Source organism: Pelmatolapia mariae, linkage group LG14, assembly GCF_036321145.2.
Source record: "Pelmatolapia mariae isolate MD_Pm_ZW linkage group LG14, Pm_UMD_F_2, whole genome shotgun sequence".
NCBI lineage: Eukaryota > Metazoa > Chordata > Actinopteri > Cichliformes > Cichlidae > Pelmatolapia > Pelmatolapia mariae.
Genome location: NC_086239.1, coordinates 6035745 through 6062168, shown reverse-complemented (window position 1 = coordinate 6062168; position 26424 = coordinate 6035745). Strand labels below are relative to the sequence as shown.

At 40.5% G+C, this 26424-nt stretch overlaps 1 protein-coding gene across 1 annotated transcript; it reads right to left on the bottom strand.

Moving 5' to 3' along the window:
* Positions 1 to 1268: 1268 nt before the first annotated feature.
* On the bottom strand, positions 1269 to 26407 carry smtnl (smoothelin, like). The gene is made up of 10 exons (XM_063493544.1): positions 26331 to 26407; positions 25091 to 26034; positions 7892 to 7973; positions 7083 to 7343; positions 6935 to 6997; positions 6794 to 6854; positions 6587 to 6709; positions 6378 to 6501; positions 3661 to 3812; positions 1269 to 2042 (listed from the first exon to the last, which is right to left on the bottom strand). The coding sequence occupies exons 2-10, from the start codon at positions 25766 to 25768 to the stop codon at positions 1916 to 1918; spliced, it is 1671 nt and encodes a 556-aa protein (XP_063349614.1). The 5' UTR covers positions 25769 to 26034; positions 26331 to 26407; the 3' UTR covers positions 1269 to 1915.
* Between the last annotated feature and the right edge of the window lie 17 nt (positions 26408 to 26424).

Here is a 26424-nt window from a genome sequence, read left to right as displayed (position 1 = left end):
CACCTTTGAAGAAAACAGCATTTATGGTCATGTATGGACGCCATATTCATGGGCTAATAATTTTTGTTAAAAAAAATATATATATATAAAGTTGCGGGCGCTTAGAATCCGTAATTTTTTTCCCCCTGACGGCGCCCATGGGAAAGATTTATTTGAATTATAAATCCCCCTGTAGGGAGTTTGTTTATGTAAGAAAAATAATGAACTTTTCACTTAAGCCCTATTTCTGAGAGTGTACAGGTGTTAGGGTCATGTTTTTGTTTAAAGCTTGTTCTCAGGTGAGAACACAATATATGTAGATGCCTTTCCATTACACAGTTTGGTGTCAACACTAGTTGGACATTGGAAAGACAAAGTTACCAAAAATAATATTATTATTCAGTCTTTTTCAGTAACTTGTGCTGATTTTGTTCAACCAGGTCAAGAGAAGCTGGAGTCCCAACTATCCTGGGGTGTCACATAGTAGGTTTTGTCTTCTGCGTCTACCGTTACATTGCTCCTACAGTTCCCATGAGATAATTTACATTCTAGAGGTGAGGCACAGTCCACATTATGAGGTTGGATCATGGTTTGTTCATGAGTTGAGCATCCCTTTGTGTTTTACACTTGCTTTTTCTCACTTGCTGTTTTTTCTTTCTTTTCTTTTTTTTTTTGCTTAATACTTATACTTAATCTTCTACTCAATTGTCAGGCTAATGTGGTTAAAAACTACTTGGTTAGGTTTAGAAGAAGATCATGGTCATAACAACAAACCTGACCTGCCAGCTGTTATAATTTAGGAGAGACAGAAGCACAGCACTATGGCTTTCTGACCAAGTAACACTAAAAGTCTATCAAGTTAGCTGGACCTTCCAAGCAGAATCAATCTTTAGGTAATATATTTGAGCTTGTACGATGTGGAGGAACCTAAGATCATATCATACACATGGTATAAAATCTCCACACATTGCAGATGGTCTGGAAACTGATGCTGTCCTGCTGCAATCAGCTCCAACCCTGGAAGAGACACTTAAAAACCACACAGACCCAAACAATCACACAACTTTATGGATTTACGAAAGTCTAATCACATGATCAACTATTTGCAATTGTTATGTTTTATGTTACTCTTTCATTGTAACTTGAGTGACCATAAATTTAGCGTTGCTTAGTTCCCAATTAATCCAGGATAGAAAAAAACTGCAACATATAAATTTCACTGTTTATTTAAATTCGTTTCACTTGTGTCATAATACAGAAGTAGATATTAAGAAAAAAACAGTTTCCCCAGAGAAGTAAAATTTCTTGATGTTGTTTTCCATATTTCAGCATCATCTAAGTGTCATCCAGCATATGTGGATTGAAAGATTGCTCAGCATCATATCAAAATATCATTTTATTTTCTACAACATTGCGTCATATATGCCCTAAACAGTCGGACGTACAGCCTTACAGGATGTGACATTTCTGAGACATACCTCCTCTCCACAGGTGCGCAAGTTGAAATTAATATGGAGGTTAACCTACAAGCATGTGTGACAATAATGAACACAGCAACATTTCTGCTCTCTCTCCAGTATATCTCAGCCATACACATGAATACTCATACACAAAGTAAAAACCTAAATAAAAACCACACACACATACACACAAACTGCTGACCGCTGTGTATGAATCCATCTTCATGACTGTTCATACACAGCATGGATGAAACACTGTCCACTCTGTCAGTGACCCAAGCTGTGAGCACTTCCCCTCTGGGCTGCTTCTCCTGCAGCACAGTAGAGGATTGTTTATTTATCCACCACTAGGGGGCGACCTAGTCCTTCCAAAGTGCCAGCTCTGTCCACCAGCCCTACATGCAGAGGCCTCTGCCTGACAGCAAACCAGAAATCAGCTGATAGCATGTTGATGTTTTCAAAGAGGTCTTTGAGCGTCACTCGAACTTCCGCAGGTGGTTGTAGAGGGACTGCACGTAGGTGAAGACGCACATGGGGTCTGGCTTACGGCCCATGATCATCATATCGTCCACCTCAATCAGCCGGTCACAGCCTGCCTTCGCTCTGGAGGTGGAGATAAAGGAAGACAAGTTAAGAAAAGGGAAGGCTAGAGAAGTGGCATCAGGGGTATTTCAAAGAGTGGACTTTCTAACTTTCTAAAGAAGAAGATTGAAGTTTTTCTTAAAAAAAAAAAAAACTCCTTCAGTTTATACTTAATTTATTTACCTAATTATTACTTAATTATTGACTTTATGAGTTACAGGACTGAACTGTATCATGCAAAAAATACACAGCAGCCAGTCGTATTCTGAACCTGTAAATCTGCTGAAAATGGATTTTTAACAAACATGTTTTGTTACAGTTTGTTACAGAATGACATGATGGATGTAATCATCCTGATATGTGTATTCACTGTCCTGTAAGTCTCAGATCTCTTTAAGAGGTCAAGTCTAAAGCTGGTCACTGAACCCACTGAATAATGCTTTTCAGTCAAAACAGCTTAATTCTGCTGCAGGCACAAAATAAACTTGTCTTTAATCAAGTAGTGCACGTCCATGCTGTAGGTCTGTGTAGTGCAGTGGGATAATAAGCTGGGCTTTATGAAGCCATTTGGTCAGGGGAAAGGAATGCACACCTTTCATCAAATGTGAAAAAGGGAGGGGAAAAAAGCATGGAGAAATAAAAAGGACTGGATCTGCAGGAGTAATGATCGTTTAAAACGCGTGCATTTGGGTCTTTGTGGAGAGCTATAAAACAAACCAAGAGAGAAAAGCCATTCAGAAACATCCAACCACAATAAAGCAGACATGCATGGTTGATGGAGTTAAGGCTCATAAATCTTTTAAAGCCATATTAGCAGAATCCAGACACCACAACTGAGCTCCAGCTAACTAATAACTGTTTGTGTTTGTAACACAACAAGAGTGGGAGGAAGTTAAAGGAAAACTGTGACATCTGGCCTAATTTATGTCAAACATAATTAGCTTACTGTACATTTAACATGCTGAGATGGAGCTCTTGGGTTTCTTGCAGTTTCTCTGAGTGCTGGACCTTTGAGAGAATTTGGTTGGACATCTAATCCTGCGAAGGTTGTGGCATTGTGTTCACACACACACACACACCTGCTTTTACAGATGCGCTCACACTCTCTGATCAGTTAGTCAAGTGCATTTGGTTATTGGTTACTATCTATCCTCCTCCTCCTGTGGAAGGGAATTTTTTTACAGTACTGCAAAGAGCCGCGTGAAAACGTATCTTTTTTTTAGTGAATTAACCTTCCATCAAAGCAAAATGAAAGGAAATATTTTGGTTTTACAAAACTAAATGAAATATTGAAATGAAAAATAAAAAAATAAAAAACAGAATGAAAATAAACATAATGTTTGAGAGAAGATAATAAACATTAAAATGAAATAAAAAAACCCATTCTTGTAGTGTCTTATTAAAAATAAAATATACGTGAATGTCATTAAGAATATAATTTAAGACCTGGTAAGAATGACAAACATAATGTCTCTGTGGTCCAAAGAAGGCCTATTCTACATATAATATGTAAAACCTAAGAATTGACAGAAGGTGTATTTTTTAAGCTTGTGAAGCAGCACTGTGTCATATCTTCAAAAAAAATTAACAAAAGGCCTGCCCTATATCCACAGCCTATTTTCATATTGTTATCACTCACTCTGCAGTTCCAAAGGCCAGCTCAAAGTTGTGCCTGCGATTGGCCGGTGACAAAGAGGTGTAGTCAAACTCGGTGGGAAAGAAGGAGTGAACCAGGGCACAGAAAGCCATCCCATCACTCCAACTGGATGAGAAGTTCTGGATGTCGATGTTCTGAGGACAGGAAGAAGTGATGATGAGTGTGTGAGAATACTGCATTTAGGAGAGCAGTGAGAGGTAAAAGATAGACACATGACTTGTTGCAGCTTCATAAAGCCGTCTCCCCATCCGGCGTCTAGCCCATAATTATGATGGCTAAAACAGACTTCCCCCTGCTCTGTTTCTCTCAGTCTCTGACGTGCTCTTGAAATCACGCTGTTTCAAGGATACCCCTTTATTGGTCTGGAGTTTGGCTTGAATGAAATGCAACACGTCACGTAATCGAATGAACGTCTCCCTCTTCTTCTTGTGTGTGTATGTAAGAGTTTGCTACAAGTTAATAAGAGTCTTGGCTTTGCCTTGCTTGCTTGACTGTAACCAAAACCACATGGAGCAGCTGGCTCAGGCTGCAGTCAAGAAAAAAGGCTTTCAGAGTGCAGCAAAGTGTCACTTTGCATTTTGGGACCTCAGCGTAAACCACGCCTCCACACCTCCGCAAAACACACATGTGCAATTAGACGCACCTACTTACCACAAGGATGCTCACTGCTACTGTAGTTGAAAGGAACACAGTAAGCACATTAGCAGTCCCTCTGTGTGCCAACAGGGTAAATCAACATGAAACAGCTGCATGTATCTAGGTCGAGTATTCTAATTTATAGTTTTCTATCTCTGACACACATTATGTACCCTGTCCAGTTTATTTGGGGAAGTACAATTATTTGTGTCACTTCCAAGAGTCCTATAAGTCAGTCAGTAGAACTGCTGTCACGTGTGTCCAATAAACAAGCAGCAGCTCCAGGAGCTCTAGTGCAGTGTCAACGTGTATGAAAGATGGATATAGCTAGCGTGACATTAGCCACTAGTTTGTAAAGTTTTTAAGTTAGTCATACACGTCATTGTAGTCTTGGGAGCTTGAAAAAAAAGAAGCCATCCAAGAGGCTTCTTCAGTCTAAAAAAAAAAAGGTGGAGAGTCCCAGGTATTTAAACCTGAGTAGAGGTTGTTCCCTTTGGACTTGGTTACTGAACCGCTATTGATCATGTGAGTCATTACGTCAGGAAAGGTGTGGGTCATTACCATCGCCGGGGTTAAAACCACCTCCAAAGGGGACTTTACTTGTATTTTCAAGCTCCTAAAAGCCCTTACACACTCATCACACTGCGAAAAAAAATGACAAGAAAAAGAAGAAACAGTTTCTGGATCTATCCAATTCTCGCAAGAAGGCAGCAGCAGGGAGGATTTCACGGTTTGATCCAGGAGTTGAAGTTGCATCATGACTACTTTCATACATATTTCAGGATGTCAGTGGGTCAGTTTGACCTCATGTTGGCAGAGTTGGGATTACATCTGAAGAGACAGAGTAATCATTTTAGAGAGCTGACTGACCGGAGCAGCGGGTGTGATTATTTTACTATTTCCATCTCATTGTGTATTCAGCAGTAGCAAATGTTTTGAGCTACAAGCGAACTTATTGCCAAATGTAGAGGTCTGATTGTTTATATCTGTTTATTTGGATCTGAATAAAATAAACACACAAAATATTTTATGTGTCTGGTGTGTCATTTTTTAGGGTCATGAAGCTTTTTTTTCTTAATATGCTAATTTGGGCTAATTGCTGCTTTGCCCACTGCTCTGTACTGGACACCGTGTCACTCTCAGAAAAAAATAAATTAGTCTATTTGTCAAAACGTTGAGCTAATTAGGACTATTTTATTTGGAAACACATAAAAGTAAGGTTAATATCTACCTTCTTGTATTTATTAACTCTTGTAGAGAAAGCTAATTGCACCAAGGCCTGTTTTCTACCCTATGAATTTGCCTTGTTCTTCAATGACTTCCTTGTGTCAAGTCATTTATAAAAAAAAATCTGGAAATGCCAGGATGATCAAAAAACACAAAACAAAAGAACCTAGATGCAAAAATTCAGATGACATTTAATAATCCATTATCTACTTATCCTTATACCGCTGTGTAATGTAGTGTGCTCACTTGCTAGTAGGATTTTGTGGGGCTCGAAAAGCAACCTTACAAACTGGATAGACTAACAGCTGGAAAACATTATGGAGAGGACAGTATGAATGTATTTGCGTCTTCCATTAGCAGCCTTGTGTTCTTGTGCTTCCAACTGTAAAGCACAGCTGCAAACATCTAATCAGCACACGAACATGTTGTCAATTTTCCACTACGTTAGAGTACAACAAAAAAAAAAAAACAAAGAAGAAAAAAGTAACTCTGGCTGAAATATACTCAGGCACACTGGATTATCTATGTGGTGCACATCTCTGAAAGTTTGTTTTGTGCTATGGTGAAGTGAAGTGATGTCAGTGACTGTGTGGAGAGCAGGAAACAGTTGACGAAGGTAACTGACCATCATCTGTTCTGGAGGAGGTGAAAAGTAGAAAATTAGTGTTTAAGCCTATTTGTCAAAATAGGCTTAAACACATTCAGAAAACCTTAAACGGTATTCAATAGCTACAGATAATTTAATACATTTAAAAAACATATATGTTTACAAAAGTGTGACATGTTCCCCTCCAGGCTTTATTGGCTGGTGAGACTAATGATAATGAGTGCTGTACCTGGTAGCCGATGGTCTTGGAGCGACACCACTCGAGAAGGATCTGTTTGATGCTGCTGGCAGTGGACACCCCGAAACTCTGAGAGCGCTTCAGCTTGGGCTTCGACTCCACTGGTTTAAGACGACTGCGCACAGAAAGAAAGGGGAAACAAAGATAAATAAGACCGCTGTGTTGATGTGCTGCCAAAGGTAGCATTGCGATGCTCTCACCTGGCCTCAGAATCCAGTCTTTCAAAGATAGCTCGACGGGCTTGAGCACCAATGTTACGGGGCAGAGTCTGTGATCTCACCAGCTCTCGCCTCCTTTCTCCCATCTGCCCAAAGGAGCCGTCACTGCAGGATGACAATGCACAAGTGTCAGACAAAGCAAAAGGTACTTCCTCTGTTCTGAGAGTGTGATGTTTGCCATCCAATTACCTGTCAGACTCCCGTAGACCTGAGTAGGTCACAGACTTAGCAGGAACTGAATTTGCCTTCTCTGGAATAGACAAGGCAAAAAGTAAATTATGCATATCTGCAATACTTTTATGTCTAGAACTTTCTGAAACAATGACTCACCCTGAAGATAAGGAGATCCCAAAGCTCTGATAGGTGTAGGAGTCCAGGATTTTACAGAAGGTGCTGCTCAAAGGAAATTCTAATTTAGTTACAATTTATGCTGCATTCATGTGTCATAACATTACTTCATGATATAACTGTCAGCTACCTGGTTGTATCGGAGACTCCTCTATTGGCTCGGGCAGGGTGGTGCTAGAAGCTGGCTGGCCACCAGGTGAGGCCTCGGAGGAGGCCAGAGAGGTCAGAGGACTTGCAGGGCTACTTGGAACAATGGGCGAGCTTTTGATCTCTGCTGTCTTGGTTGTAGCAGTAATGGGGAGGTGGGGCATCCGCATGGTGACAATGGGAGCGTGCTCATGTGGAGAGTCAGTGGGTGGAGAGATCTTTCCATGTACCAGCACTGAATGTTCTGATTGGATGAAAAGGTATAAAAAGCTGATAAAGCATGCTAAAGATACAATCTAAGAGCAAAGAAAGACAGACAGCACTTCATAATAACTTGCTGTCATTCCCCAGCATTTACCATGAATTCCTCTGAATTGGAAAGGACACACAGGAGACTTCTAAAATGAGAAATTAGACACAAACTAAACTGTAAATATTTGGGGACTTATAGAAAAAGTACAAACACTGTGTCTCCTTCTTACTGTATTATAGACTTTCCTAACCTCACCTTCTTACATTGTAAATATAGATTACTTAAAGTGCTAGTGTTAGCTAATAACTCCCCCACTTTACCCTCTGTTCCAAAAATGGTTCTGCTTTGATTTTTATGGTCTACAAATGATACACTTCCTAACGCTATAGCCACAAAACATCATAAATCTGTTTCCTTTGGCTAAGCACGCTGGGTAAAATAACTGGAAACTCCCTGAAACAATGCTTTGTGACTGTATTATCATTAACTGCAGGGACAAGCTGCACTGCGAGGATGTGAGACCATAGCTGTGTGATTACCTTTAGAAACAGTGTGTCCATTTTCCTGTCCAGAATGTGTCGGGGCTGGGTCGACTTCAATTGGCTCCTCTCGCTCAATGCTCTGAAACACACATGAAGTCATAGTTAACGACATGCCAACAACAGACGTGAAGTTATGTTTGACCTTCATTTGTGACAAACAGGAGGGCCATTTTTCTTCACTGCCACAACACAATGTCATACACGTAGATGAAAACCAGCAACTTAAGACTCTTGCCATTTAATCGTTGTAGGATTGATCAGCCGATTGTCTACTGGATAATTGCCTTCCCCAGTGGACTAAAAACTGCACTTGGTCACCTTTTTAGTCTCCTCTTAGTTTCATGTTTAGCTTTTCAAACACCAATATGTTATGTTTGGATTGTAGACAAATCATGTTCCTCTTGAACAAAAAAAAAGAAAAAAAGAAATCCAGATGCTCACTGAGTCATTGTTGGACTCTTTCACTCCTTTCAAGTTTTCAACTTTTTCTCCAACATATGGCTTTTTTTGACACAGCTTCAGACAAAACAAAACAAATTGGCATGCCACAACTGAGTGCACTTCAAAGCCATTTATTTTGCACATGGACCTCAGTGAAGGCCTGCAAGTGCGAGAGGCAGAGGGATGCTTTGTTCCATGCCCGTCTCCCCCCTCCTTTGATAAGACTCGGAAAGTCTTTGTTTTAAATCGGGTGCTGCATGTCACCGACGTGCTCAGGGATGGGAGAACGGCCAAAATCCACCCGGTTCTGAGTGCTAAAGTGACTGGGATCAAGTTTTTAATGTCAAACATCATCAGTATCCAGAGTTCATATTTCAGCATTGACATGACCCCATTTTTCTTCCTGCCTCTGGAATCAGTTCAGTCTTGTAGCTAAGGAGAGGCTGTCCTTTCTCTCTCACCAAACCCTGTCGGCCACATGGGACAACTAATCACCATCCTTACCTCTATCTCACACGCTTAATGCATGGAGCTGCTGTTCCACATTGGTTGTGGCCAAAGTTGCTGTACTTTCCATGTGGCCTTGTCAGATAGATAGGCAGAGTTTAGTGTGACTATCGTCAGAGCAACACTGCTCAGGTCAACAGTGCAGCACTGACAGTATTTGCTCAAGGTCACAGGTCTCTAGTTCACCTGTGTCAGCAACTGCCTCAGCTAGTTAATGTCTGAATCATATCAAATTTAATCTACTATTATAGCTTTTATTATGACGATCGTATAGAAATTCCCTCGGGCCTTGTTAAATTCTATTATTTTATTAGAGTCATATTTTTGTAAAATGTTATATATGATGTGCAAATTTTACCCTAAGTGATTTTACCCTAAGCAGCTGGTTGTACTTCAGACTTGGCTGTCACAGTGGAATTAAGTAGACAGGGCCGATTCCTGCACAGCATTTGACTGAAAACATTATTTCTTCAGTGATGCATCTGATGCACCAATTGTGTGTTTAGATAACGTCAGTGTGCTTGGAAGCAAAGTCCCAGCATCTGGTTAGAAATCACTGAAATAAACTGATAAAGATGTGACTATTTATGGAAAAAAAACATTCCTTGGCCAATTACAATCTATAAAGCACCAGAAAGGAGACAGATTGGTAATTTGAAGTGTCTTTTTCCAGCGAAAGCACACAAGTTCTTCAAGCATTTAAAGACAACCCAGTCCTTATATGTGAGCACTTTGTTTACTTACTACTAGTATTGGGAATGCATGTTAAAACAAAATGGATACAGGGTGTATTTTTAGTCACTGCAGTCATTTTTCAAAGGTGTTTACATATAGGCTGCTAACAGCAATCTGCAGATGCTTACGAAAAAAATTTTTTTTTTTGATAAATCCTGAATTGGTTGATACTTTTGACCTATTCTGGGCAGCAGAGACAAGATGTGAAAAACACAGATAATTTAAATTGTTTATATAAATGTGGGTCTCACAAACAGGATTCATTTGAATTTTTTCAGTTTCTGTTCACTCCATGAAATTTTTAATCCTCTTTTCCCTGATAGCTTAATCTTTCACAAAAGATGACTGTCGCTCCCTGTTCCTGTTCAAAGGAAGTTCTTCCTTCCCACAATTGCCACTTTCTGCCATGTTTTAATTTTCAATTTAAATCAATTCAATTGTATTTATATAGCACCAAATCAGTTGCCTCAGGGCACTTTATATTGTAAGGTAAACACTACTGAAAAAAAGAAAACAGAGAAAAACCCAGCAATCACATGAACCACTACGAGCAAGCACTGGCGACTGTGGGAAGGAAAAAACTCCCTTTTAACAAAAACCACAAGCAAAACCAGGCTCAGGGAGGGATGGGGGTTACCAGATGAAGACAGGACAAAGAATTCCTATGGAAGAGGGCCATAGATTAGTAATAACCAATAATTAAATGCAGAGAGGTGTATAAACACATAGTGAGTGAAGAAGGTGACTGAAGAAGAAAGACTCATTGCATCTTGGGAATCCCCCAGTATCCCCCAGAGAGTTCTCACTCCCTGTCTCATCTTTGGGTTCTCTCTCTAATATTTTAGGGTGTTTACCTATGAAGCTCTCTGTTACAACTGTTGCTGTGAACTGGCATTATACATTCAAACTGTACTGAATAAAAATTCACTTTTGCTTAACTTTGTTTCAGACTCCAAAACCCCTTAGACAAAATATCTAGCTCTGTCTACCCGCTGATAAAACTTTTTTTCACCCAGGCAGTTTGGCAGCTGGTCTGGAGCCAGGGTCTTATCTCAAATCAGTGCTTTACAAGCCAAAAGCTTGAGGCCACAAAAGCCGTTTAGAAAACGTCATCAACACTTTGCTGGTCTAGAAAACCCAGAAAAGCATAGCACATATGCACGTCGCCATGCATTCGAGCAGATGTGAATATAAACATTTAAACAAGGAAATAAGAGTGCAAACATTGTCAAGACTTTAAAACCTTGGAAAGAGTTTTCAAGTGTGAAATGACCCAAATTATAGAATAAAACGGCTTATTACTTCACTGTAGCAGTCTGGAGCCATCGGTTTGCTGAGATCTCGACCCACCCAATACAGTGGAGGTATATTCACTGGATAATGTGTTTGGGTGTTGGAACCATAAACGAAACCCCAACAACACTTAAAGAATAAAGAAACAACCTCAATTTTCTGCCACAAGGCAACGTCTCAGAAGACAGAAACTTGAAACTTCTGCATCCCCTCTGTACATACATGCATATACAATGTGCTGCTCTGGCTGTGAGACAGCACGCTGTGCTCAGTTGAGGAAATCTTGGGGCGTGTATATGTGTGCATGATAGAGTGACAGAGTGAGCTCAACGTATAGGAATGCTGCTGGGTCATGTGTGTTAAAGCAAGGCAACAAGAGAGAATGTGTGCACGGACAGGGGTGGTGTTATTTTATTAAATTGTGATGACACACTCAATAAGGGTAATGTATGATAAAGTGAGGAAAGCAAAAGACAGGGAGTGATTTTATATTCCATGATGGGAAATAGTGTAGAGGGGCTGGGAATAAGGGTAGTGAGGTGGAAACAGCTGGCTATCCAGCAGGAGGAGGGAGACAAATTGCAGAATGTCTGGCTTTGGGGAGGGGAGCTTCCCCGGCTTAAGTACTCAGATCATCAGATGTCCACTTTGGGTCAGAGGGGGAAACATGAGAGCATAGCTGCTGAGGTTCCTGTAAACTCTCTGGTATCTCGAGGTTTATTTGCTGGCAGAGCGCGCAGCTGAACGCTGTGTTCTGCACACTTCACGTGGCACAAGGTTGACCAGAGACCACAGGACAGGCCGCACTCATCGCATTTCTGCATGCATTTGGTTAAACAAACACTTTGGCACAAGAGCCTCATGAGTAGGAAATCAGTCAGCTGATATCTGTTGGATTACTCTGCACTTGATGTGCTGATATGAGAGTTTCAAAACAGTCATCTTTTATCAAAAGCTGGATGTCAGCCAGACAGTGTCTCCTAACATTTGGAAGTACTAAAATGTTCTTAATGTCTGTAACGTGATGAGTCCAAACACTGTATTTATACATCTATGCCAGATCTGTGAGTTTACGAAAAATGTTCATTCTTTCGAATTTCAGTGTGCAGTAGATAAATATTAGTACTACTCTTTAGGGGTATTTTTTTGACCAGTGAAGGTCAAGACTCAGGTTAGCAGCTGCTACACAGCTAATATTTATATACACACGAGTGAATACGCATGTAACACTGACAATGAGGTTAAGCAAACATTACAGAGTTTCAAGTTGCTGAGCAGGATTAGCATTAGCATAGCTCACTAGGACATCATTACTCCCAGCTATGTAAAAATCTACGATTTTGCGAGATTGCTCCATGATTTCATGAAACCCCTAAAGTAGTTTCAGGAGCTGAACCTGTATTTCACATAAAAATGCAAATGCTGTTACAGTCTGTGTTGTGAGCATGGTTTAGCTCCCAATCCAAATCTTCATTAAAAGTCACCTGAACTAACTTTAAACTGTATGTTTAGATTTAGACTTCACCACTTTCAGCCAATTAAATTATTGCTAGACAGGCCACCTACAAATGCAGTATTTTTGTGCCATGACACTCAGCATAACTACACCCATGCCAAGAATTAGCATCTGCTTGAAATCCTGTATCCTTGTTAATTAGGCCTCACATTTTAAAGACATCATCACCTCCTCTGGTTCCAGATTCATGAACCTTTAACATCCAACAGTCACGTCTCCCTGTACTGGCAGACACGTGTGTAATAGTAGCTGTAAGCAGGAATCATAAAAACACAGAGAAAGCCAACAAATCCACCAGTGCGTCACTGCATCGTGAGTGAGGAACTATAAAATATCTGGACCAAACTGTTAAAGCAGAGCAGAAAATGTAATGAAGCCCCCAGTCTGAGAGTAGAGACAGAGGAGGAAATATGAGGAAAAAGAGAACATATTAGATTTTTGCACTCTGAGGTACCCCGTGGATAAGTGTCCGACCTCCACTGAAGGAAACTGTACAAAACGCTATCATTTCGTTTAACCCCCAGTCAAATAGCTGATTTGAAATCAGCGTATTCAGTTAAATATTTCATTTGTCAACCTTCAGAAAAACTCACACATCTAATGATTACAACTGTGTAAATTTTTTTGCAATTTAGCTCAAACTGAAGACAGCTACCATCCCTCCTTTAGTGCAAGTATATACCAGAATATTTGCAAATGTCAGCTGTTGCTTTGGGACAACGCACCCGGCATGGAAACCTGTCTGTTCAAACAGGACGAGGTATGAGGGTGATGGTTGAGCGCCATATCCTGTGTTTAGTCACAAGACATTGTTTAGCTGTCAGAAGCGTCTTCATCAATGACACCTTAATAAAGACTCTGAAAGGGTGGGGGTGAGGTGAGGATGGGAAAGAGACTGAACCCTGAGCTGCCCTCGATGAAAATGTGTGCCTGTCAGACAAGTAGAAAATAGTGCTTGGCTGGGTGAATGAAGCTTATAGTAAAAATGACCGTTTGCTTGAGTGGAAAAGCACTATGAGCACCAGTCCATTTTCTTTAAGCGAATAGTCTGCTTAATATTTAGCCAACTTAGATATCAAAGGAAAGGAGCAGTTTAGATGTTCACATTTATTGTACTTTTAAATGCCACTAACATCTTTTATTTCATCCTCATGTACACACAAATGAAAATTTGGAATTTTTTTCATAGTTTTCACCCAACATGCTGACCTAGTTTAACATTTAGCTGACCCTCTCTGTAGTTGCTAAGTTTAGCACCCCTCAACTGCCCTAAATTTGACTAAGAACATGTTACATCTAAGTAGTTTTAGCTTTGTGGTAAACACAAATGTGAGGAAAAAAGGTTGTAATTTTACAGAAGCGTTACAAACAGTAGCTGTACTAGCTAACATTCAATACTTGTAGTCATTTATGCTAAGTCAACCTCATGCTTTCTCTGGCTTTATGTGAACTATACTAACATGAGAATGGTATCAACTTATCGTCTAAGGATGATATGAGGACAAAAATGATGATGAAATGTATCTACAAATAAAACAAGATGAAAATGTTCGCGAAATTTTTTTTTTGGAAGTGGTCCAAACGCTACACAGGAAGAGAAGAGGAGACATATGTACACACTTTTTGCATTCGATTTCAAAGAAACTGTGTGGAGCAACTCTCACCGGTATAGACTTTTACACTTTCTATTTTAGTCAACCAAATCAACTTTAGATTTAGTCTGCTATAATTTTATGATATCTAGTCAACTAAAAATAAAATAATTTAGATACCTAAATTATGACTACAACTCATCAATTGACACTGATCTACTATCAATTCTTTTTTGTCTCTAAGTTATTCTTGGCAGTTTTCAGGTTTTTTTCATCTGCACTCTGAATAGCTGCGGTTTGGGGAAGGCCTCGAAGAGGACTGGCGGTGGCTCCCCGGCCTGGCAGATCCCCATGTACTAATGAGTACTAATAAGAAGTGAAAGAATTGAAAAAGGGGAGGGAGGGAGGGAGGGTGGGGCATAAAGACAAGAACGAAAAACTTGTAGAACTGGGGGGACTCATATATAGATAAGACCCGTAAAGTGCGTGTCTGGAGGCGTGGTCCCGCTCCTGAATTTCAGATAATTTATCTCCAATTAATGAAGTCATCAGGGTCTCTGAGGCCAAAGATAAACTGCTCTGCTTGGTGACATCTTGTGCTTTAGCCCTCTGAGTTCCAAGCCATCACAGTCAACCCTAACTTGACTTTCTTTGTTCTCTAGGAGAAAAATTATGCTAATGCAGTGTCCTGGTACTTCAGAAAATGTTGCTTTTAAAATGTGGTTGGCTGAGCAGGTGTATAGCTAAATGTCTTTCTTATATCTGTTGTTCTTTCATCTTTCCATCTTGTAAGCCGTCCTCTGTCCTTCACTCTCTTAGAGTGACCTTTGAGTGCTGGAGGAAAGGAACAACCATTAAACAATGGAGGCAAGCTGGCGCCCTTCCAACAAGTGCTAGTGTATGTATGTATGTGTTACCCATTACCTAACTTTAGTAGCTACTTATTTGCAAAACAAATGCCCAAACGCAAAGATTTCCATGAATACACACATGATTACAGAGTGAAGACTTGTGAGCTTGTAGCGATACAGGACTATAAACTACATATTGTAAATTATTACAGAGCTTGCAAATTATCATACATCACTGTGAATGCGACCTTCCATTTTTCTATAGCAGCAAGAAAAAGGTCAAAGCAGAATACAGATATATATATGTATATATATATATATATATATATATATATATATATATATATATATATATATATATAATTCTATTGTATTCTATTGTATTTTCTATTGTATATAGTATTTTATTTTATTTTATTGCATTCCAGTGTTTTCTAATTTCTGCTACATAACTTTGCACTTTTGCTGTAACGAAACAAATTTCCCACCTGTGGGACTAATAAAGGTCATCTTATCTTATCTTATCTTATCTTAGATAACAGCAAACTGTCCAGAAACATATGAAGCAAGAAGCATGTTATCATGTACAGAAGCTACTGTAATGCTATCAGAGGAAACAGTTACACAGGACTCCGACTCTGTAATTTCCTTACTGGGGTCTACTGAGGAATCATTTTCTGAAGGAAATAGACACACTCACACCACCTGTTCTTCAAATACATTCACACAGCCTGCAATTTCTTAAAGAAAAATCCCAGGGAACACCACTTGGGGTTGGGAGTGGAAAATATGCACAGCCTTTGAACTGAGACAATATAAAAACCTAATTGCAGGTGAGAATTACTGTACAGGGAAAGGTTTACTTCACTAACATAGCACCACTGAATGCAAGATGCAGTCTTAGCTGCTGCTGGCAGCATGTGATTTCACCTGTGCTTTTCAGACTTTTCTGAATTTTCTGATAATCCTGTGTCTCTCAGAGACAAAGGAATAAAACGTGGCTAAATGTAGTGAATAGTTACCTGTTGTTCTGTGAATGTAGGCTATGTTAAGAGTATAATTTACAATCCACTACCTGCCGCATCTCAAAAAAATATAACAGAAAGCACATTTGTAAGCTTTTCCTTGTGTGTTGGTGGTTACGTCGGATTCATTTGTGATTTAAGAATAATGGAATAAGAACACAGTGGGTTCTGTGTCTTTCAGGCCAAGCATTGATGACAAATGGGTCCAGGTGGGCTTTTGGAAATGGACATTTCTCACAGTAACATCTCGCTCCAACATGTGGAAGCAATAAAGACCTCCCCTCCTCCATCCTCCTCTTTTCCAGGCAATGAGGCAGAGGATGTCAGCATAAACGGGGGAGTTTGACATGCTGACCTCTACTATGTTGGTGAACATGAACGGTCTGGATCTCCTCTCCCTTCACTCTCGTTTGTAGCATACAGCTGAATACACCAGACAGGTGCGTTGTTATGTTTAGAGAACCAGGTGAATAAGGAAGGCCGCTTCACTAATCACCTCACTTTAGTATTCCAGTGCCAATATGTGATGAATTATGCCCAGTTAACACTCAGTGGATGTGTGGCACCAAGTATGTATCTATTAATTTCCCAAATGTCCAAAGCAGCTACAACATCAGGCTCAGCTGTCTGTGCCGGAAGACTCTACTTCTGAAAAAACATGTAAATTTTTGTGCACTCTCACCAGGACCTTGTCAAAGTGTCACCTAACCCCTAAAACCAGTTTTCCTTAAAGTACCTTCTGGGCATTACTCCAAGACAACAAAGCCAGAGTGCTGCTAAATGAAATCTGTAAAGTATTCCCAGCATGGGACTGAGTTGAGATAGCCAAAGAGGCAACCTTAAAATCTATCATCTCCTGAAGCTGACTTCCAGAGGGCAGTGAGAGTGAGTGGTCCCACAGGCTGGTTGGTCAGTTATTAACCTGTTTCCAGAGAGATGATGACGGGAACACGGCCTATTGTCTGGAAGTCATTAAGAGAGCCAGGGGTAGTCTGGGAGTGGCTGCATACCTCTGTTAAACCCCCAGCATGTGTACACACACACACACACACACACACACACACACACACACACACACACACACACACACACACACACACACACACACACACACACACACACACACACACACACGTGTGTATTTATATCCTTGTGGGGACATCTCATTGACACAATGCTTTCCCTAGCCGCTTACCCTAACCCTAACCATCAAAAATGAATGCCTAACCCTGACCCTGACCCTAAACCTAACCATAACCTAATTGTAACCCTGACACTAAAACCACATTTTGAGTCTCAAAAATGCCTTCAAACTCGTGGGGACCGGGATTTTGGTCCCCACGAGGGCTGATTGTCCCCACAAGTATAGTAAACTACCAATTTTTGGTCCCCATGAAGATGTTAATACCCGTCCACACACACACACACACACACACACACACACACACACACACACACACACACACACACACACACACACGTGTGCACACAATACTTGGTTTCTTTTCAGCTGTTCCTCAGTTTTTGTTCTGCATTTCCATATTGGTCCAGACTCAATAGCTTCACTTTAGGAGAATAATTGTTCAAAATAACTCTGATAAGCAGTGTGTACCTCCAAACCTGCTTAATAACAGCCAATCACGAGGTTAGACATACTTCAATAATATGTTGTGTATTGATAACTGACTCCAATATAGGAGTTATGATCTCTTAACATCCACCACTTAGAGACACTAAGTGTCATTCTGGCCTTACAGTGCTTCTGGTCTAAGATTTCTACTTAGTTGTACTACATAAGAGAAAATCCCATATTAAGGTGTGGGTGTGAACATAAGTAACCCTATACCTTCCTGTAAAAATGAAGTGGTGTTTAGGGGACTAGTGACCTGGTGGATGTTAAAAGGTTAAACTCTGTTTTCTGTCTCACTCATGACTGTATTAATAGCCACAAAGTGGAGGATGGGGTGTTGGTGCCAGGAATCCAGCCTTAAAGTGCAGCCCAGCTCGGATGGGAATATGGGGGAAGGTTAAAGGGTGAGGAAGGGGCCACAGAGCCACACAGAGAGAATAGATAGATGGATGCATGTATGGATGGCAGATAGATATCAGGAGTTGTTCGTCACAGCTATCAGAGACTGTGGGGAGTCTCCACAGGCGGGTGTGTAAATGTCAGCTGTCTTTATCACAGAAGTATACAACACCATGCTCTTTACCCTGCAGTGTAGCCTTCTAACTCATTTATTTGTCTTTCTGCACCCAGACACACATTTTCAGTCTGTTAAAATCTGACCAAACTTTGAGTAAAGTAATTAAGCAAACCGATTAACTTTAAGTCTTGGACAATGCTTAATCACTGTTGCCTAATTCAGAGTTTCAAATAATCCCTGTTGGTCTTAGACTGGGTCTTGGAAAACTCTGTTAGCTTATCCTCTGTGTAAAGTTAGTTATTATTAATCTCTTTCACAGTGTGTCTTGTGTCCTGTCTTCTTCCATTAACCTCCACAAACCAGGAGATAGTTGTCCCTCCTTGAGCCTGGTTCTGCTAAAGGTTTCTTCCTTTTAAAAGGGAGTTTTTCCTTCCTACTGTCACCAAGTGTTTTTTTTTCCATAGGGGATCATCAGATTGTTGGGCTTTTCTCTCTGTTATTGTAGGGGTTTTACCTTACAATGTAAAGTGTCATGAGGTTTTGGTGATTTGGAGCTATATACATAAAAGTAAATTGATCTGGTAAGAGGTGGGAATGCAATTGTGGGAATGCACTGCTGCTCCTCCACATCGAAAGGAACCAGTTAAGGTGGAGTGTTCAAGGCATGTCCCTGCATAAAAAGCCCCAGGATACGCCAGAGAGATTATATCTCTTGGCTAGCCTGGGAACACCTTGGTGTACCCCCCAGATAAGCTGGAGGAGGTGGGTGGGGAAAGGTAGATTGTTTGCTCATGCTGCTTCCTCTGTGACCCAGCCACCCAGAAAATGGATGGATGCATTCAACTGATATTTAAAACAAGCCATTTTTGGTTCTCTTTCCATTTCCTTTAGAAAACTGCCATTTGCAGCTCCATCCCTGAAACTGTCTCAAACTGAGAGCGTAAAGCAGATGGACTCACATCTAATATCTGCTAACGTTATTATTGCAAACTTTGGCTATATTAGTGGCATGATACTATTGCGGTTTTTACTAATTTACTGCTAAACGAGTGCAGCAGCAGGCAGTAATCCTGGCAAAGGATGTGTACTGCAGTTTGGACTTGGGTCAGTGCATTTAAATGCCCTGAACATGCAATCATCAGTTTCTTCTCAGTCTGTGACTAAACTAAAAGAGTGTAGGCTGACTGCTACAATGGTCTGTTGCTCAACTGTGTAGATAGCATCAGTGCTGGATTTTATAATGTTAGTGGGAGATGGAGATCACGGGTGTATGGGGAGGGACTGAGGGGGTGTAACAAATCTAAAGATTAGACCACAGCTTAGCTGCTCAAAACTCTGATAAATATACAAGATTTCGCTTCAGCGTGCCAGTATATTATTACTGTCATATGGAGTTTAGGAGCTTGGTATAATTGCTGTAAAAATAAGACATGGGTTGAGCCAGTGGATAGCTTCTGTCTTGAAGCAGTGGTAGAGTGCAGATGTTCTTCAAAATTAAAACCACATTTCCCATAAATCCTGTTGCTTCCTGCTAGGTCTGCCACCACCAATAAAACCCTTTGTTGAATTTGTACCAGACTGCTGACAAGAACAAAAATACCTCAAAATGCGCCTGGTAATGATTTATTGATGTTTTAGATGGTGCATGAAAACAACACATCGGCAACTGCCCAATATGCAGCTTTTCCATTGTGAGCCATAAATCAAGCACACCCATTTTCCACACACTAAAAGCAAGTGAGAGCCTCCAGGGCTGAAAAATAAAGGCAAAGCAAACATCAACTTCAGTTCCTGTAGTGGTCTCCATAGACTGCCATCTAAAAATGGCCAAAATACTGCCCAAATTGACCATTAGTAAGCTTATTTATGGTCTGACATAAGACTGTTTTGGCTTTAAGTCTATAGTTAAGAGCAGTAAATGGATGATTTTATTTTTAAAATCTTATAAATATACTTATACCTCAGCACCAAATCCAGGACACTGTTGCTTCAATAAAAGACACCCTGGGAATAAGAAAAGGCCACTAGCTAATGAAAAAACACAACTCTGTTGTTGTTTGTGCATTGTCACTGACCAATAATGCTGCTTTGTGACTGGGGAAAGACAGTGGAGAATTTGTTCTTTCTGTGAGAAAGGCTTTCTAAATTGCTGACTCTTTTTTAAAATAGTTAACAATGTAAAATAATCTGTTTCATCCAAAACCACAACTTTTTGTTGAAGTAGTTTTGTTGTGCAAACCTAACCAATGAAATTAGTAGATCAACATTGATTTTTGGTTTCAAAAGAGATCCCGTGGTCAAACGTAGAATGAGTGTTTGTGGACTGTGTTGCTTTTCAGTATCTCATCTGACGTTCTAAAGGCTGAAGGAAAACATCTCCCAATACATTTAACTGTCCCTATCACCAAGTTGCAAAGCTATAGCATCTCAATCAGTTGCAACAATGGTCCTGGAGCACGATGACCTGAGGTCATCATTGGTAACAGCCACAACTCTAAACAAAAAAAACAAAACACACACACACACACACACACACACACACACACACACACACACACACACACACAAATGTGTTTCCATTTTAAACGAATTTCACCTAACTTAATCAGATGAAACAGAACTTCTCATATACACAGTTATGATCATCTTGATGAGGCAGATGGACATGACTAATAACCTCAGTGAAAATAAAAATACATAAAGTACATTTCCACTCAGCTTCTTCTTTAAAGAGAAGGGAGACCGCAGCGAAAAAAAAGAGACTGATCATGAATAAAGACGCTCATAACTCACTCACAGATACATGCTGCAGGTGCTTTCACTTCACTACCAGAGAGAAGGTGAAATGTGTGCACACAGGTGCGTGTGTCCGCTTGTGACCGCTTGGCATGTACATTGATGGTGAGGAGTAACAGCTGGAGAGCAGGATGGAAGACGACACGCCTGTACACATCTCTCTGGCTGCAGATAGCTTCAGCCTGGACACGAGCTGTTAAGTATGCCTGCAGTCTTTGTATTTTTTTGAACAGAAACTGAACTCTATGCACCGTATCCTCACGTTGACAGCCAGGTGAGGATGTGGCACCTGAGCGAGCTGCAATTATGATTTCAAACAGCAGCCATGAAGCTAATTACCACAACACAGAGCACACACAGCCAACCTCTGTGAACACATGCATTATTCTGCTGTGTGTGGCTGACAGTGGGGGATCTCCCACAGCAGAGATACACAGAAACAAAGGTGCCCTTGTGTTGTTTAGCTCTGACCACATGATTTCACAGAAGATAACATTCTGTTGTATCCACGACATAGTTTGGTAATCACGACTACAGGAGCAACAGCTATTACCATAAAGTGTGCAAGTGCTTTTAACGTAAGACTTGTAACTCTGCATGAATATCATATCATCAACAGATGTAATCATGTATAGGTGCACCCATGGCTTCAAAAGCTAGCAGTGCCCATTTAGCAGAAATAAATTGCTTGTGGGTAATTTCTGATGACCCTTCGAGGCAAAAATGCAAGATGCTTGTCTTGCATGTACTGCCTGTTTCCCCAGCAACATATCAATGGAGCTCCTTCCATAATGCTGCATTTCTTTTGAGACATTCCGTGGTGGATTTGCAAGACTTCTTAAGACCACTGTGCATCACAGTGGACCCAAAGCTATCTTTGGTTCTCACAAAATATTTGCACAGTGTGTCTGTCAACACAAACTAAATTATTTCAAAAGACCTGCTCTCCAGCTAATTGTTCATTAGTTATTTGTTTTGTAAGGAGATATAAATATATAGAAATATAGTGCTCTTTGACACTAAAAGCCATTGAAACACATTGTAAATCCTACAATGAAATCTGGGGCTTTTTGGAGAAACTATTTACTCTTAATTTGGTGGTCAAGTCCTTCCTTACTTAAAAAAAACTCTACATCCACCTTTTCTATCTAGCATTTTAGATCTTGGCAAGATGACATGCTAGAATAGCAAGGAGAAAACCAGACCCCAAAGATGTGAGAGGTTCAAATTAGTGATGCTCTGGCCTATTTAAAAGGAAGAAAAAAGATCAGACAAGTCAGCTGGTCTAAAATGCTAAAATTACATTCTGATTGATGTGCATGTGTATTTCTGAAGCTGTCAATGACATTCTTTGTGAACCAAATCGTATTTTAAATGCTACAGTATGTGTGGCACTTTTCAACATGCAGCACATGGCACATGCGCAATGCTAACTTGCTGAATGTGGTTAAAGTTAGCAGAGGTAGCACCAGCAGCTTTCTTTTCAAGTACTAGTAGTAAGAAGCCAGCAAAGCAGTAAGGTGCCAGCTGGTGGTGGATGGCTCCATTGATAAAGCCAACATCTAACTTCTGTTGGACATTAATAAAATAATAATATAAATATTTAATTTCACTGACTACCATTTTGGATGCTGCATGTCCATGTCTATGTTTAAGGAGTTCCAAACTGCCTCTCATATGTTCATAGGAGTGAGATAAATACTTTATGATCATGTGTGTTAATGTGGTGTAGTGTAACTGCATTGAGTGAGTCATTAAAACTATCTGAATGCCAGTCCAGTTGACATAACCTGGAATTCTAATTACTTGGATGTAAATAACCACTTTTTCAAAACGCTGACTAGTTATGTCAGCCGTTTCCAAACAATGTGTTTACTACTTCCCATGATGGTATGTGTATCTCCCAGCTTTGTGTCAGCGCTGAGTGCACAGGAAAGGCTAAATTCGGGAGCTGCCCTGCTCTGAATAAAAAGCAGACTTAATACTAACCTCATGATTGTCACACTTTCCACAACTTTATGGTGTGTCTTCTCAGGACCTCCTCCCGCCATACAAGTTTCCCAATGTCACTTTAAAGTACTTTGACAGTAAAACAGCTTGACATGTGACTTCACATATTATCTACTGTTGATGGACTCACAATGGTGGTCATTGAGTTCAGCAAAGCGAACATCTGCTCTGCAAAAATCTTTGGCATAGAAAATGAAAAAAATAGAACCAAGATTTTAATAATATACTATACAATCACATAAATGTAAGCACATTGAACAAGTTTAGGTTTTGATATGGCAACTTGTGTATCTCACTCACTCTCAGCTGGGATAAGTTGGGGGTCATAGGTAAGATTGGTGCATGCCTTAAAAATGCATTTAATATTTTCAAGTTCCATTTAATTCTATCGCTCTGAAATTGCAAATACTTGAAGGGTATAATCAGTACTCCAAACCACTCAATCGCCTAGGAACGGGAAGACATTAAAAAGCATCTTGATCATCTTAAGCTGCTGTCTAGCCTAAATATTTAGAAAGTTTCCTTATTTCTCTGAGGAACCCATAAATTTATCATGAGGACAAGGCCAGGAAAACCACACGCTCATCATCAACCGGCTGAGTGATGCAGAAACCACAGGATGGATAAAAGCCAGGAGATTCTCTTTTGGTTTCATCAGAGGCAAAACAAGCCAAGGAGGAAAACAAAACCAGCTGATGTAAATGGTTAAGAACAGTCATAAGACAGAAGACATACTTTCATGAACTGCATCCCAAGCTGAACTTAAAATAACTGGGAATAGCTCAGAAAGCACAAAACACTAAAACTCTGACTCACAGACTCAGTGATGTATTGTGATGTAACTCACATGGACACATCATGAAACCAGCTCTAAAACATTCTTGGGAGAACAAGAGAACAAGCTTGTTTTGTTAGCTTCACCCACCAGTTTCTGGATGCAGTCATTAGAGTTTCAAATGACTTTCACAAGACCAAAGGAGAACTATGTAATCATTCAGGTGAAGCTAAGACATGAAAATCAAACCAAAACTGGATCCACGTGGTACATGCAGGACTAAGGCAATAATGACTAACCAGAGCTGACATTTCACAATGCTGACTTCAAATATTTGGTACAGGTCTGAAAAACCACACAACCGCACTAACCTCACCTCCCAGGAGCCTTCTTGACTCATGTTACTGCACTTCATAAATCCTTAAGCATCCTGGCAGAGGGCTATTGTGCAACCACAGTGACATAGCCAGTGCCTCGTATGACACATCTACACACCCACAATGCAACATTGCTTCATTTAAACTCATAAATCTGCGTCTTTACCACTGTGGCCATTGCAACTACTGGATTACTTCTCTTTGCAGTTGCACTATATTAAATTTCCATTCATGTTACAAAGTACATGACAAATCTGAACTGTAAACTAGAGAGTAGATAAAAATATGCGAAGAGCTTCTACAAGAACCCTGGAGGGCATCAAGTGTTTTTTTGGAATAGATTCCTTGAAAGAGTGTAACGTTTCTTCCCTTGCAGGCTAAAGCAATGATTTTCAGTCGGGTTACTGCCAGGGAACAATCAAGAAACTTTTTAAGGAACAATTAAAAAGTTAAAGAAACAGTATATATTGCAGTAATATTACAACAATTTAACTGCTAGCTAAATTAAAACTCTATATTTAGCCAAATGTAATTATAAAACTGAGATATTTAAATGTGTCTACAGTTTCAATTATTACCAATAATATAACAGATAAACTGAAATTGTGAACTACAGATATATAACCATCTATATAAATGTATCTGCTAATATATGCTAATGACAGTTAGCAGTTAGCTAAGTTAGCACAACATTTTAAGGTAACAGAGGCACATAGGCCTAGGCCAAGACAGGTAGAAACGGAAAAATGTATATTCCCTGACAGGTTGCTGATGGTTACTGGGTGAAATTGGTTGTAATGATGGTATTACAGCAAAATCTCCTTGTGATTACTTAGATTTACGTTAAAAAGATTAATGAGAAAAATTATTATTATTAAAATACAAATGCAAAGTTTGAAGCTGGTTTTTGAACCTACTGAGCCAAATTAGGAGTTTAACTGTGCCTTGCCACTGATGTCAATAAAAACCAGTTCAATATCAGTGCAAATAAAAATAAATGCGACATGGCAAGGTTGACTGAAGAACTTTCACATTTGTTCATTCGGCACATTTGTTCACTCTAGACATCAAAAACCTCTGAACCACTAAAGAACTCTTCATGAATGGATTTCTGCTCTATGAAGTACTCACATTGGTCTTGCTGGACACAGCAAAAGTGGCTCGGCTGGAGAAGCGGGTGATGGAGGGGCTGCTCCCAGACACTGGGCTTGTCACCATGGAGGAAACTCTGGAGCCAGCTGGAGGACTACTGGAGGTGGAGGAGGATGAAAAAGTGGCAGGGGGGGATGCAGGGATAGTCTGATTGCTGAGGCTGCTGTAGGTCTGGGCTTGGCTTCCCAAGGTGGAGGTCTGCATGTGTAGATGAGCCTGACTCTGCGTGTGAGCCTCACCTTTTCCGTAGATCACCTCCTTTATCTCATGGTGATTCTCCTCAATGTCATCTAGGTGGTTCTTGTGGTTTTGGGCATGCGTGTGGTGGTTGTTGTTCAGCAAGGTGCTCCTGTCACATGTGATGCCACTGAGGAGCTCCACCTGTCGAGTCAGAGAATCCAGCTGACTCCTGAGCTGCCGATTCTCCTGCTGGAGATGAGCCACGGCTCGTCCGAGGGGCCCACTCAAGTTGTTTGTCTCCTCCAGACGACGCTCCATACCCAGTTTAAAAGTACTCACATCCACATGGATCTCCCTAATGGCATCCCTTAGAGTGTTCTCATAACGGGCTAGTGCTGCACACACAGTCTCGCCCTCTGGAGAGCAAGATCGTGGGCAGCACACTTCCCCCATGTCACCCACCGCTGGGGCTTCCATTGGCACAGATGCCACCACTGCTGACCCTTGGGGAACAGGCCAGATAGTCTGCAAGTTAATGACTCCCTGGTGACTGTCTGCCTCAGTCAGTGATCTGAGAGTTTTGCCGGAGGGGGTGGGGACTGATGGACAGGAGTTAAGAGGTGAAAGTTTGAAAGGGGTTGCAAAGGACTGGTCTGTGTTATTACCACTCCTTCAGCTACGTCCTGAGATAGGATGCTCAGTAAGGTCTGCTTTCCAGGTACCAACTTCACGGCAGCTTCTGTCTGAAAATACAAAGTGAATAAAATGCAAACACACTGTTAAACTCTTCAAAGATCTGCTGAAGCTCAATTGAGATGACTGTCTGTGGAGGATAATTAGGGGAAAAATTTATATCTAACAAAAACTGACACAGCAAACTTGATACTAAGCAAAAGTTCAGACTGCAAAAAGCTACATTGTTTCAAAGAACTGAAAAGAACAGAATAAAAGCATTCATTTCTTCGAGCCAGATCTGATTTACAGCTGCTGAGAAACACAACGATGAGGTCATCTTCACCCACAGCTGCAAAAAACCTACCTCGGTTTTGCTCTTTGCTACAGCTCACCAGACTTTCCTCGGCAGCTGTATGTCTGTGTGTGAGGGTGTGCGAGCTCTGCTCTGCTCTGCTGGC

What these genes read in the sequence shown, in the direction of transcription:
- smtnl (XM_063493544.1), bottom strand. Translation starts at nt 25,768, where the DNA reads ATGGAAGCCCCAGCGGTGGGTGACATGGGGGAAGTGTGCTGCCCACGA. An exon ending in TGGACACACTGTTTCTAAAG is followed by an intron (nt 7,344 to 7,891) that starts GTAATCACACAG and finishes TCATCCAATCAG; the next exon opens with AACATTCAGTGCTGGTACAT. An exon ending in AGACTGGATTCTGAGGCCAG is followed by an intron (nt 6,502 to 6,586) that starts GTGAGAGCATCG and finishes TTCTGTGCGCAG; the next exon opens with TCGTCTTAAACCAGTGGAGT.